General features: G+C 40.8%; 2 protein-coding genes across 2 annotated transcripts in view; both read left to right on the top strand.

Annotated features, from left to right (window-relative positions):
• The window catches only part of VPS41 (VPS41 subunit of HOPS complex), a 138,314-nt gene that overhangs the window by 105,522 nt on the left and 17,870 nt on the right, over positions 1-14,922 (top strand). Inside the window, exons 17-22 of the mRNA XM_059655731.1 lie at positions 1,935-2,027; positions 5,478-5,605; positions 7,095-7,239; positions 9,135-9,176; positions 9,338-9,388; positions 12,405-12,542. Coding sequence (XP_059511714.1) covers positions 1,935-2,027; positions 5,478-5,605; positions 7,095-7,239; positions 9,135-9,176; positions 9,338-9,388; positions 12,405-12,542 — 597 coding nt within the window. The remainder of the gene's footprint in view (positions 1-1,934; positions 2,028-5,477; positions 5,606-7,094; positions 7,240-9,134; positions 9,177-9,337; positions 9,389-12,404; positions 12,543-14,922) is intronic.
• On the top strand, positions 4,108-5,155 carry LOC132211143 (peroxiredoxin-like 2A). The gene is given in 1 exon segment (XM_059655730.1): positions 4,108-5,155. A coding segment is annotated over 1 exon segment (684 nt). The 5' UTR covers positions 4,108-4,120; the 3' UTR covers positions 4,805-5,155.

Below are 14,922 nucleotides of genomic sequence, written 5' to 3'. Positions count from 1 at the left end.
ACCTGAGGTTATGTTTTTAGAGAGAGGAAGGAGGGAGAGAGAATGAGAGAAACATCAATAAGAGAGAGAAGCATCAATTGATTGCATCCCGCATGGGCCCTCACTGGGATTGAACCCAAAATTGAGGTATGTGCCCGGACAGCTAATCGAACCCACAACCTTTTGGTGCACAGGGTGATGCTCCAGCCAACTAAGCCACCTGGCCAGGGCTGGTCGTGGTCTTTTTAATGGATGTGGAAAATAGGTATTATCTCATCCAGTAGATTTTAAAACAGGAGGGTGTTTTTTGTTCATTGTTTTTCAAATTTACTAAAGATGAATGCTTTTTAAAATAATATTTTACTTACTGTAAAATAAATGGAAAAGTTTGATTCTAGCTCTAACAAATAATTTTGATACTTCATTTTTTAATCTTTTTTTTTTGGTTGTGTTTTGTTAATCCTCACCCAAGGATATTTTTTCCATTGATTTTTAGAGAGAATGGGATGTAAGGGAGGAAGAAAGGATGGGGGGAGGAGATAGATAGATAGATAGATAGATAGATAGATGATAGATAGATAGAGAGAGAGGGAGAGAAAGAGAGAGAAAAACATCGATGGGAGAGAGACACATTGATTGGTTGCATCCTACAGGTGCCCCGATCTGGGCAGGGGATTGAATATGCAATCCAGGTACATGCCCTTGACCAGGAATGGAACCTGCAACCCTTCTGTGTGCGGGGCTATGCTCTAGCCAGTTAGCAACACCAGCCAGGGCCATTTTTTTAAAATCTTTTCGACTTGGTGCACAATGACCAAATCAATAAAGTATTCCTATATTTGTTTATAGAAAAAAAACTTTAACATATGTGGGGGCCTTTTCAGTGGTCTCTTAGTGTTATGAATATTCTTTTAAAAATTCCCAGTTACTCAGCTGGTCAGCCCCATATGTGTTCTCGTCCCTGGGAAACCCCCAAGGACACTGCTCCTCATGTTTATTGGGCTGCTTCTGGAGTGTGTTATCCAGTCCTGTGGCCATGTTTACCCAGGGGGCTCCATAACCTAGACTTCTCTTTTGAATATGTTATCTATGTTAGAAGTGTGTGATAGCCATTTTTTGCTGAATATATTATTGATAAGGACCGCTCAAATTAATGTGACTCTATTTTCTTCCCAAATTCGGTCATTCTCCTTTCAATCTGTGTTTATGACATCCCATTATACCCATTCCTCCCTGCTTAGTAGCTCAGCGCCACTGTTTTGATGTGAACTCCTAACTCTCCTTATTCTACTTAAACCTCCAATTCTTGTCAGTTTTACCCTGTATCAATAGGGCCTCTCTCTTTCCTTCTGGTACTGCTCCCTTAACTCTTAATAGATCTACCAGCAACCCTGGCCCAGAGTTAGCTATTTAAAAAATCAGTGTGCCGCTCTCACGTCCCCCATACCTGTTGTTGGCCTCTGCCCGCAAGGTAAGATCTGAACTCCTCTCGTGACCCCGCCTCCCCTTCCTCTCCAGCCTCTTCTCCCTTCAGTGGCCTCATTCCACATCTGTGGCCTCCCTGAATACAGAGTATGCTTTCATGGCCCTACGCCTGTGCTCATGCTGATCCTCCTTTTAATATCATCTCGGTGATCTTCTCCCTCTTGCTATTTAGATTTTCATTAATTCAACAGAAAGAACAGAGTTGTGCAGGTTAACCTAGGCAATTTTTATTCATTCATTCAAGCATACATATCCCTCATAGATACATTAAAAAATTATAATGCGATATAAGAAAATAGAATTCATTTTAATTTTTCCTCCTTATAATAATTTCCCGAAGTACTTTGTTGCCTTAAATTTTAAAATTAAAAATATACTTTCATGTTTTCTGCATAATTTGAGTATAGTTTGGTTTTACCACTTTTTAAAGATTTTTGTTATGTTTTGTTTTTTACCTTTTGCTTCCCTAGGCCATTAGTCCTTATTTGCCAAGAGGGGATCCAGTTCTGAAACCACTCATTTATGAAATGATCTTACACGAATTTTTGGAAAGCGATTATGAGGTATGGCATTCAGGCATGGCCATATTTACTTCTCAATGGAAAATGTTAAGAATTTTAGAAAAATAACATAATGGAGCAACTGGTTTAAAGTTAACTGATTTGCAGTTTGTGTGTGGTAGATGAAACTGAGATAAGATAAACTCTAATGACTACTAATGTTAATGATGTAGATGGTGATAATCTCTAATCCATGCAAATTTTGGAGAATTTCTTTAAGTTACCGCCTTAATAGAAAAAGGGACTCTGTGCCATTTGAAGATTTCATAAATGGAATAGCAGCTGCTATTGCTGTTTATAATCCCCCTTAAGAAATCAGAACTTTCTGACATGTAAGACACAGAACTAAGTTTGCCAGAAGAGAATTAAAGAGAAATTAAGGGAGTAGGAATGGAGCAAGGAATCGGAAATGATCTGTTTGCTTATTGATTAAGAGAAAGGCAGTACATAAATTGATTAGCGACTACATACTGCACTTTTACATGCAAATTGTGATGTTATACTCCCAACAACACTATACACAGTAATTTCAATTTTACAGGTGAGGAAACTAAAAAATGAAGAAATTAACTAACTCGCCCAAGGCCATACATTTAATAAATAGCATGCCAAATTGTAGTTTAAGTTTGCAGTTTGCATGCACCCAAAATGGATTATAATTTTTAAAGTTTGTTAATTTAACACGCATTTATTCTGAAAGTATCTGTTTAGTGCCTACTACATTCCAGGAATGTGCTAGGCACCAGCATACAAGTGTGAGTGGGATGATGATCCTTCAGCAGTCACTCGTGGTCTGAGTCACAGCGAGCATGTAAACCAGTGGTTCTCGACACAGGGGCTGTTTTTGTCCTGGAGACGGGTTTGTGCTCCTGTCAATTAGTGGGCAGAGGCCATCAGGAATGCTGTTAAACATCTCACATGCACACGATAGGCCCCTGCCACAAAGAATGATCTGTCCTCAGATGTCAGTCAACTTCAGTCATGCTCATCTGTGGGAAGGTTGCAGTTTGGATGGGAATGTGTAGCCTGTTGCTGTAGTGTCTTGCCATCCTTCCTGAGGGTCACTTGAGGACAAAGTGTGTAGGCCTTTAATGGAGACTATTCCTGATTCTTCTGTGATTTTCTTCTTACTAAATCCTGGTACTTTACAGAAGCAGGTTGTACCCTACAATTTTCATTTCTAAATATCATTTAAACAAATTCAAAGTAGTTTATTAAAGCATTGGTTGAGTTATTTAATATTAATATGATTTTTTTCAATAATATGAAAAGTTTTACTTTTATTTGCTATATTTTTCCTAAAAGTTGTTAAGGATCAGTAAGCTGCTCTACTGTACTGAGTTACAAAGCCTGAGGGCTGAAGTCGGGGATCAGGAGGGCAGAGGCTGCCCAGGATCCAGGCCAAGAATCAGTCATGGGAGAGAAACAGGATCCAGATAATCTGGGGTTTTCTATCAGAACCACAAAATCTGAGATGAAGTGATAGTCAGGGTAAGAGCCAGGGGATAAGACTTGAACCAAAGTCCCAAATTCCCAAACGAAACCAGGTTTAGAGGCGGAGTGGAAGGAGGACAAAGAGGGTAACTTGTTGAGGGATGCTGTGGGACAAGCCACGGTGAGCCGTTGTGCGGCTGTGCAGCCCAGACCTAGCGTGCGTGAGAGGCGGTGGGCGAGGAGCTGCCCTGACAGCGTCTGTAGGGTGTTAAAGATGTCATCCGCATGTGGTAGCTGGTCCAGAATGAGGACAGAGCAAGTCAAACCTGCATTCTCTGTGCAGTAATGCTTCATTGAAGGACCAGAGGGCATTTCTTATTTGTGCGTTTCATCAAGTAAGAGTAGAAGTGGATGGAGAGTCCCAGCAACCGCTGCAAACCTGGGAGAGAAAGCTGCCTTCGAGTTCCGACCGAAGCCAGACAGTCCCGCTTCTCCCGTTTGAGTCTGGGTCCCCAGAGACTCGCCCGGATCTGGAGCTCAGAGTCTGAAACTCCCTCCCAATTGAAAACAACAACCACGCCCTCCGCCACCAGCCCGCTCCACGCGCACGCACTCCGCACCTGAGTATTTCACTTCAGCACTGCGCCTCCTCTGAGTCTGGAATGTCTTTCCTCCTGGATCCAAGCTTCCTCTCCGTAGGGATGTGGTCCATCGGCGCGGGGGCCCTGGGGGCTGCAGCCCTGGCACTGCTCCTGGCCAACACGGACTTATTTCTGTCCAAGCCCCAGCGAGCAACCCTGGAGTATCTGGAGGAAATAGACCTGAAAACTCTGGAGAATGAACCAAAGACTTTCAAAGCAAAGGAGCTCTGGGAGAAGAAGGGCGCTGTCATCATGGCTGTGCGGAGACCAGGCTGCTTCCTCTGTCGAGAGGAGGCTGCGGACCTGTCCTCCCTGAAGCCCAAGTTGGATGAGCTGGGTGTGCCCCTCTACGCCGTGGTGAAGGAGCAGGTCAGGACCGAAGTGAAGGACTTCCAGCCTTATTTCAAAGGAGAAATCTTCCTGGATGAAAAGAAGAAGTTCTAAGGCCCCCAGAAGCGGAAGATGATGTTCATGGGGTTCGTTCGGCTGGGCGTCTGGAGCAACTTCTTCCGGGCCCGGAGCGGAGGCTTCTCTGGAAACCTGGAAGGCGAAGGCTTCATCCTCAGGGGCGTTTTTGTGGTGGGATCAGGAAAGCAGGGCATTCTTCTTGAGCACCGAGAAAAGGAATTTGGAGATAAAGTAAACCTAGTGTCTGTTCTGGAAGCTGCTAAGAAGATCAAACCACAGACTTCAGCTCAGGGATAACTAGGGGCTCAACTGTGTCCCCAGGATGTCCGGTTTCCACTCGTGCCGCTTAGGCCATCTTCTTAGTCTAGATCATTATTTGGTTTAACTGTGCTCTGTTTAGTAAGACAAAATAAGCCCCAATAACACTGATAACCTAAGATCTGAGTAAGGGGTATTTCAGCTAAAACCTGGAAAACACGAGGCTTAAAATTGGCTGGAGCACCGCATTACAAACGTATATGGTGTTTGAGGTGCTGTTATTTGAAATGAGTTTACTTTCATGTCTTTAAAAATCTAGGGAAATTTGGTGATTGACTAGAAGATTAAGGATAGAAGACTTTTGGCTTCTGTGTTTTCTATAATCACTTGTTAAATAACGTTAAAGTAATAACATAAAGGACTGACATGCTCTGGATGGCTTAATAAAGGTAGATCATAAAATGAAAAAAAAAAAAGAGTAGAAGTGGATGACACCACCTACGTCCCAGGAATGGTAAATAGCGATTAGGGTGCAGTAATTCTGTCTCCCATTTCCAACCCCAAACCCATAGTCTGAAAATTGATGTGTTTATGGACCAACGTTTTCATCATAAAATTATTTTGCCGTTTACGTGAGTACTTTTAGGCATGTCTAGACTATTTAGGTCGTGATCCTATTCAGAGAGTGTGCTTCCTTTCCCCCGTGCGCTAGGGTTTTGCCACGCTGGTCCGGGAATGGCCCGGAGATCTGTACAACAATTCGGTAATAGTTCAGGCAGTTCGGGAGCACCTGAAGAAAGACAGTCAGAACCGGACCTTACTTCAGACCCTGGCGGAATTGTGAGTATGATTTAGTGCTGCTTTAGTATATGTGCTGCCGAAGCGAGCACGATTTAGTGCTGCTTTTTCCAATTCCGTCTACATGGGAAGTTTTTCATATTTTAGGTCTGGTAAACTCTGAGTAGGGAGGACACAGAGGAGGGAAGGGAGCCCTTTATACCATTTTTCTATATTCCCTCTTAGTGAAAACCTTTCATGAACCTTCAGTGAACAACTACGAGGTAAGAAAAATGTGTGCAATTGTAACGTAGTCTGTTTCCCAGAGGAGAAGAGTCCTGGTCAGCAGCACTTAGTAGAGGCTGTGGTTCAGGGAGGGCAGGGTGCTGCGTCTGAGATTACGTAGGCAAAGTGGTTCCCCCAGAGGCTGTGGATTCTGTCGTTCTTGGTTCTCTAGTCAGTGAGTCTCTCAGACCTTAGACTCCTCATCTGTAAGATTGCAGGTAACAATTCCTTAGGGGATGGTTTTAAGACTTCAGTGAAATGTCATAATCAAGAACTAAGTTCAGTGCCTAGCGTTGACTAGGGCGCAGTGAATGGAATCTGGGTTACGTTTCATATTTATTGGCTACTTTTACAAAGCGGCCCTGGCTCTGTGCTATATGCCTGTGATAGAGAGATAGATGAGGCACACCCGTGCCCTCACAGAGCTTTGGTCTAGTGCAGCGGTCGCCCATGGTGGTCCGCGGACCACTGGCGGTCCATGAGGTCTGAAAGGTTGGCGACCGCTGGTCTAGTGAACAAGAAGCAAACTGCAGGTAATCTCAGGAAGACTCTTCCTGCTTCAGGCCCTCCTTGGCACTCCCACCACTTCCTTGCCCATCTTACATCTTTTGCCAAGACCGAGAAAGGCCTTGGCATAGAGGGATTGTGTTTGTGGCATTCATTTTCCTCTGGGAGCACGGTTCTGGACATTCCTTAGGTTCTGTAGTGCTAACAACATACCAGTGATACTCATAATTCTGTAGCAATAATGCTGGGCACACAGTGCAGTTTAGGAGCCGTTGGCTTTTTCAGGAGCCAGCATAGGGAGTGAAGCAATGTGAAAACCATTGTTTTAACAGAAGAACACATTACATGTTATACAGCTCCCTTATAAATAAGCTTTGGGAATGTCATTATTTCTCAGCTGAATACTGTTTATAAGAATTTGAACTGAATTTTCTACTAAAATAAGCATTTCCTTCATTTGGATAATAGGATGTGTGTTTTTTTGTCTGATATGTGAATTTCTATTTTAAAAAATTGAGAATTTCTATAAAAAATTTTGTTGAATACTGTAAATTTTCTAAAATGTTGGCAAGATTGTGAGAAAGAAATATTTATTGGTCATGTATAGTTAAATCCCAAGGCATGGTTTCCAAAAAAAGTTAACTTTCCTCTCTAAACCTGTTTTTCATTTTTTAATATTGTAAAACATGATTTTTATATGAGTATGTGTGTTTAAGTGGAAGTATTGATGAACATTAATGTAAAACATTTTTATTACCAGGTACACCTATGATAAAAACTATGGCAATGCTCTGGAAATATACTTAACATTAAGACATAAGGATGTTTTCCAGTTGATTCACAAGCATAATCTATTCAGCTCTATCAAGGATAAAATTGTTTTGTTAATGGATTTTGATTCTGAGGTAATGTTTTTTATTTTAATACTGATAATTTAACTTTAATCCTCCAAATTTTTAGTAACTAGACATCTATCCAAATGCTAGAGTCGTTAATAAATCACTAGCTTGGCTGTATGCTGATCGTGTTCAGAATACTCTGACTATCTCTATATGTTAGGTATTTTAGAAGAAGTTGGCATTCAGAAATCCTTTATTTGAGGTGGTTTTTCTGTGAAAGCAATCATAATTTGATGAAAACTTTTGAAATTGTGTGTGAAGTAAATTTTTAGTAAAACAGTTCACATAGTTCATAGAAACAAAGAAACTATATGCTTTGACTCATTCAATCCTCTTAATTGTATGTTCCAGAATTAAAATTTTAAGTAAAGTTTTATTCCGATCTATTTATTGTAGTTTTATTCCTTGGTATTTACAGATTTAGCTTGTTGAGTGTCCACCAGGACATGCGGGATGTGTTATTTTATTGTAAGACAAATCTGAATAGTGGATTGCTTGACTAATGATTGCACCCAGCCTCTACAGCTCACAGTGGCTCTTGTAAAGTGATACAAACTGTGTGTGTGTGTGTGTGTGTGTGTTTATAAAAGAAAGTTAATGACAAGTTCTAGTGATTGAAATAAAGAGGTTCATAAACACAGTAGTTTTTATTCAGAAAATTGAAAATTTAGATAAATCAAACAGGAGAACCTTAAGGATCTGAAAGGTTTACTTGGATTTTTTTCAATTTTATTTTGAAATGTAATGTATTTAAGGGTATTATATGCTATATTATGTATATTTGTATTATATACATATGTTATACATATATTATGTGCTATTTATTAGTCTTCACAAACTTAAACTTAATTTAAATAGGAGGTAAATATACTTTTTTTTGAAAGATGATTTTAGCCCATTTTTCATTCTGAATGAATCAAGTCTTTAGGGACTGCAGATCTAAATAGAATTAGTGCAGTTCCCAGGAAGTTCAGGTATAGAGGTTCTGCTTCTCTGGCAGAGATAATTAAGAGGATGAGGTGCTTACATAAAAAATATTACATTTTCCCATGTCCTTATGCCTCTTCATTCACCCATCCATGTGTCTCAAGAATCTAGTTTTGCAAATGTAGATGTAGAAAAAAAAATGAGCTGAAACGAAAGAGTGTGAACCAAAATTAAGGAATCATAGAATTTTCTAATTACAACATACCTGAAGGATAATCTCCAAATAGCCTCATATTTCAGAAGGAAAAACTGTCTGAAGCAGACAGGTAGGGAGTAGCAGAGGCAAGGACGGGACCTGGTATTCTGAGGCTCAGTCTCGTGGGTCGTGGGGTCTTGTTGCAAACACTGTCTAATTTGTGTTTTGTGACTATCAAAGGCAGTTAAAGTAAATTGTAAAAGTCCATAAGCCTTATGTCATTTTCAGAGTGCAGGTATCTTACTTTTTCTGGCTCTTATCCTCTTCTCCACATAAGACCAGTTCCTCACATCTGTGAGATCTGTACAGGGACTTGGTCAGTAATCAGGTGGCCAGAAGAAAAGCTCATTTCTGTGGTACTGGGAACAGTACTTTCTCCATAACGACTGAGAGTCACATGAGAACTTCTGAAGATAGCTGAGGGGTCAAGGAGGCTATAATGTGTGTAAAGATATTTGTATTTGGTGAGTGGTAACAAGATACCATTTCAGGAGTATGCAGAACACATAGACCTCAGGTTGAGGCCCATTTTAAAATGCATTCTTTTATAAATATATCACTTAACGGTGATTGTAAGGCTAAGGACCTCCTTATGTACGGCAAATAAGCCTTCTTTCTCCCTTTAACTGACAGCAAACACTATACATGTGTTCAGTGTTCTCTTCTTATCTGGCGAATTTCAATGACTGTGGCTTTTTTTTTTTTTTTTTAATTTCAGAAAGCTGTTGACATGCTTTTGGACAATGAAGATAAAATTTCAGTAAGTGCCTTTTATTTTATTTGTCTTTTATTTTTTTATATGTTAGCAGGTGAGTGTCTGGGACTGTTGTAACCAAGAAGAGGACAGATGTTTATCAGATAATTTTGCACCTATATTCCTGTCCTCATAACTCTGTGTTTAAAATTTTCCTTTTTCTCCAGATTAAAAAGGTAGTGGAAGAATTAGAAGACAGACCAGAATTACAGCATGTGGTGAGCATAACCATCATCTTCTTTTGCCCTTTAGATTGCGTAGTAGGGCACATCACCTTTCAGTATTGGGGAGAGAATCCTGCAGTGAACTCTTCATGTTAATACTCAGATTGCAGGTTTGATGACAAACAATGTTCTGTAATTATTAATGTTCAGCATGTGCTCTGAATCCAGGTTAGGGATTAATTACAGATCAGACACTTTCATTTGACTCACAAGTGATCTGTGATTTAAAAAAAGTTATATTTATTTTTGTGTTGATCAAACTGTGCCTGGGAGTAAGCACCTTCCTTCTATCATTGCTGTTTGACATAATTATAGCATAAACTAGAGGCCCAGTGCATGGATTCGTGCACTGGTGGGGTCCGTTGGCCTGGCCTACGCCCTCTTGCAATCCAGGACCCTTCGGGGATATCAGAGACCCAGTGCACGGATTCAGCCCGATCCCTGCGGGCCAGGTCAAGGGATCCCACCAGTGCATGAATCCGTGCACCAGGCCTCTAGTATGCATATAAGATCTTTGGTTAATCTCTTCCTACCCTCCTCACTCCCCCCTTCCCTCTGAGATTCATCCGTCTGTTTCATATTTCCATGCCTGTTCATTGAGCATGTGCCCCCTGTTGGTCAGTGTGCATCACAGCTACCAGTCGAACAGTCGCTTAGGCTTTTATATATAGACGAGGGGCCCGATGCATGAAATTCATGCCAGAGCCTTGGCCCCGGCCCCTGCCCACCGCCGCCACTGCCACGGCCCCCGCCCACCACTGCCGCAGCTGGGGGCCTCTGCCACCTCTGCCTCAGCCCCCGCCTGCTGTGGCTTTGTCCGGAAGGAAGGACGTCTGGTCTAATTAGCATATTGTGCTTTTATTATTATAGATTACAACACCACAGAATGATCAAGGAACAGACTTCTTTCTTCCCCCTCACCTGACAGTAATTAATCCCACTTTTCTGGGGTTGTCTTGGTGGTGGTGCTGTTAAGGCCCTCCGTTCTAGATCTTTGGGGGAATATCTTATTTGTGTGCATTGCTGTCATCATGGGAGTAAAGCAGGAGTAGGTGTTTGCTCTGTCCTTTAAAAACTGTATAAGAAAAGGTTTCAGTGACAATGGGAATTATTCTGGTAGAGAGTGCTCTTGTACCTTAGCGCACCTTTTTGTACCCCAGGAAGAGGCTCTGGGAATAGAGTATTATAGTTTTGTGTAGATGCTGTTGCTATATTGTTTGTGATTGGAAATCTCAAGGTTATCTGCTGACCCAAGCACGGTGGCACTGTGCTGGCCACCCTGGCATTTGTTTATAAAACAATGATTTCGGGCCTTCTTGTGCCATGAGGCAGGATTACAGGTGGTGGGTGCCCGTGTGACAGTGTAATTAGTGCAGTGGTGAAATGGTGGCCGATCTCACCCTAAAATGCTCATCTTCCTGTCAGGTAACGGAGTGTCCCTATGCATTTGTTTTGGCTGATGTGACAGAGCCTTCCCTTCCTGCTTATGCCTCTGGGAAATAGCACTGTGTGTCCAGCTCGCACGCTGAACCCAGCCGGGGCCAGTGGAGGGCAGTCGCCTCTGTCAGACCGCGTGGAGTTCGGTCTGACGGCTCCCCCTTTCCTGCCTTCGGAAGATGCATTGGTCGGGGTTAGGCTCCTTTACTGACCCTACGCAACAGAGGATGTCAAAGGTCACCTAACTCACAGACAGCCCCAACTCAGGGGCAGGCGGATGCTCTGTGCTTCTTTTGAACCAGTTTACTAGGGGTGCAGATGCACTTTACATGAATGGTGTGATGCAGTCTTTTAGCCTCCCGTGGGTTATGGGATGTTTGTTTACATTAACTAAACATTGAACATTGATTTCCAATTTCTGTGTGATGTATTGATAGACTTAATCTTGCCTCTGAATACCAAGTGAATTACTCATTTCCTTTGAAGTCCATTAACTGTTTCAGACAGCTAGGGAAAGCAATCAGTTTTGAAAATTAGTTTAGAATACCTGTTCTCTTCTTGATTTTTAGTTGTTATTTTTATCTTTAATGTCACCAGTACAGGCAGCATATCATTGCAAACACAAACTCTCAATAATCCTAACAGAGGAGATATAGAAGATATGAGAATTAATTGAGTGCTTACTGCTCAAATTTTTAAGATCATATTCTTGTCCCATGACTCATCTCCCCCCTTTTATAGAAAGGCAAGAATTTTTATGATCTAGAAAAACCACTAATCAAGGGTTTTATTTCTGCAGCAAAATAGATGATGATGACAATGTTAACAACTATGGTTAACCCTTGAGCAATGCCAGCATTAACCCACAGAGGTGAAAATCATGTATAACTTTTGACTCTACAAAAACTTAACTATAGTCACTCCTCTGTATCCTGGGGTGACTGGCTCCAAGACCCCCTGTGGTTGTCAAAGTGTGCACATGCTCAAGCACCTTTTATAAAATAGCGTAGAATAATGCATACACTCAGCCCTCCACATCGTGGTTCCCCAGCTACAGATCAAAAATACTGTGTTTGATCTGTGGTTGGTTGAATCTGTAATGCAAAACCCCAGATACAGAGGGGTGACAGTATATTTATTGAAAAAAATTAACATGTAAGTGGACCCACACAGTTCAAATCCATGTTGTTCAAGGGTCAACTGTACCATCACTAGCACTTCCGTAGTGCTTAGTGTACGCCAGGCATGGTTCTGAGTGACTTACAAATGGTAACTCATTCAAACCTCACAGCAGCCCAATGAGATTTTTGCAGGTAAAGAAACGCAGTCACAGAGAGATTAGTGACTTGCCCACTGGATAGTAAGTGGTAGAGCCAAGTCACTCTGGGCCAGAGAAAGTCAGTCTCCTTGTTCTGGCAAAGATATTTCTCTTTCACATTCAGATTTTTTATTCTTGTAAGCTGCTTTCCCTCAGCCTCACCACGGAAGCTGTTTAGAATAGAAAATTGGGATGTTAAACAGGTATTGCTTTTCTTATTTTAATATTCATGGTTTATCCCTTTGTTCTTTTTAGTATCTGCATAAGCTTTTCAAGAGAGACCATCATAAGGGGCAGCGCTACCATGAAAAACAGATCAGCCTTTATGCTGAATATGATCGACCGAACTTACTTCCATTTCTCCGAGATAGTACCCATTGCCCCCTCGAAAAGGTAAGTCACAGCTCCCCCACTCACACGCTGCAGGTGAAGAAGTTGTCATTGTGGGTGAGCTGCTGGTTATTCAGTTCTTCCTGTCCCTGCTCGTCCGTCCCTCTTCTGGGGGAAGACTGTTGCTCTAAGCAGTAGGTTTGGCTGGGGCATTCTGATGAGAGGTAGAGATCCTGTTGGATTAGGTTTTGGTAAGAAGCCCAAGTACTTCTCTGCCAGGTTTCATTGGAATAAAGGATTAATCCAGGGCCTAGTCAGCCATAGAGCAGACACTGTGTCAGGAGCCTGAGCCAGTGTACCAGGATCAGCATGGACTCAGAGGCAGCCTGGGAGGGAGACACAGACTGTCCTGAGCCAGAAGCACTTGCTCCACTCAGGACTCAAGGTTGATAACTCAGCCCCTACACCCTGGCTGCCTTAGTCACCTTGAGTGTTTCTGTATTCCTCTCTCACTCTACGGTTCATTTCTCTAGCATACTGCATCCCATTATAATTATCACCATAATTATATTTTAGCCTTTTCCCCCAGTATCTTGTAAATTCTTCAAGGATAAGGAGTTTTTCTCACTCATTTTGGTGAACCCACACCTGTTAGACACTTAATGTGTGTTGCATCATGAGCAAGTGCATAAATTAATACAAACAAGGTTCTAGTGAGGGTTGAATAGGAACTAACAAGTTGAATGTACCTGTAATAAATAAACAATAAATACTTCCTGTGCAGGTACTAGAAACTGGGCAATCTAAGGCCATAGGTATTGTTTCCCATGATTCTTATAACATCTGGAATGCTATCTAACATGTACAAGTGTCTTATTAAATAAATTCAGATGGTGAGGTAAAAAGTACTTTATAACCAGCAGTATGTATCAACAAAACAAGAAAAGTATTTGACCCAGCTTATGTGCACTCACAACCTAGTTTCTTCTTCAGCCCATTATGATTAAACGTATTAGATTTACTATAAACAGTTTCAGCTCAATGGATTTTCAAAATCTGTTGAAAAAAAATATCTTGCCTGCATATTAACTTAATTTATCAAAAACTTTAACATTTTATACTTTGGCCCTAAGACATTTTCTCAAAAAATACATTTGGAAATACATCGTCTTACTCTAAAAGTAAAAGCAAATGTTCTCCCTCTTTTTTAACTACAGAATCTATAATCTAGAAAAAGCTGGGAAATGCAAAGTTTGTAGATTTTTATTAAAGAAATTTAAAGACAAAATTAGATAAACTATGATAGACTCAAGGCTAGGTAGAAATCATTATTTAATTTATTATTGATAAGGTTCTTGTTAATTACCCCAAACTATGTTCCTTACCATTGTACTACATCAGGAAAAGGAAAATTAAAATATTTTTGCAACAATTTTTACTCAATTTCTGTCATTCCTTTTACCTTTATTTTTACTACTACCAGTATTCCACTTTTACCTGTATGTCCTATTAGCTTTAAAAAAAAATCTTAGTTTCCATACTCTTTCCTCTAGAGGGAGCAAGCACTATGGCCCAGGAACATTCAAGAATCTAAAATAAGGAGGCATGATTTTATATTGCACTGTGTCAAGAATAGAAAAATTATTTGAACCAGAAATACTTTTCTCAAAATTTCTAGAAATTACTCTAGAGTCTCTACATTCTCATATATGAGAAAGGATAATTTAAGATACTATTAGGTACATAAAACATTTAAAATTCTGTGATATTCAAATTTCAGAGACTCACATTATCTTTGAGCTTGGTGTCACGTATCTGCTTGCATTCAAGAACCTTCTTGACTTCAAACTTGCCTTTAGGTATCATGTTGTACATGATGATCATATTTGATAGTATCCTAAAAGCTTTCAGCAGTTTTATCCTGTAGAATGTTCTGCAGTTGAATATTTGAAAAGTGGCTAGAGAGGAACTGAATATAATAGATTTCAGTATTTCCACCTGTAGAAAGTGGCTGCTGTCTGGGGTCGCTCAGGAGAGCCTCAGACTGCGTGTGGTTTGAGACAAGCATATTCTCAAGCATTTGCATTTACTCAGGAAGAGGGCGGGTGGGTGGTTCTGTTTGAAACATCTGCTGGCACTTCAAAGTGTCAGTAAATTTCCAGGTACATAATTGATTTATGGATACCTTCCAGTAATAAACTACGTTAGGCAGCATATTCATCTTTATTCATATTGTCTTTGTCTGAGCATTCTACCTATCCAGTTGTGTTATTACCATTATCTGTTTACCTGTGAATGACACAGTCTCACTAAACCATAAACTGTCCATCTGCATCTCTGTCTGCTAGCACAAATCTGGGCACTCCCCTGGTTTCTCATTTTTTTTGTTAAAATAGTCCCAGGTCCTCTGACTTCAGATTTTTGCTTTTTCTCTTACTATTTA

The sequence above is a fragment of the Myotis daubentonii genome, chromosome 10, assembly GCF_963259705.1.
Source record: "Myotis daubentonii chromosome 10, mMyoDau2.1, whole genome shotgun sequence".
NCBI lineage: Eukaryota > Metazoa > Chordata > Mammalia > Chiroptera > Vespertilionidae > Myotis > Myotis daubentonii.
This window is presented reverse-complemented; position numbering and strand designations above follow the sequence as displayed.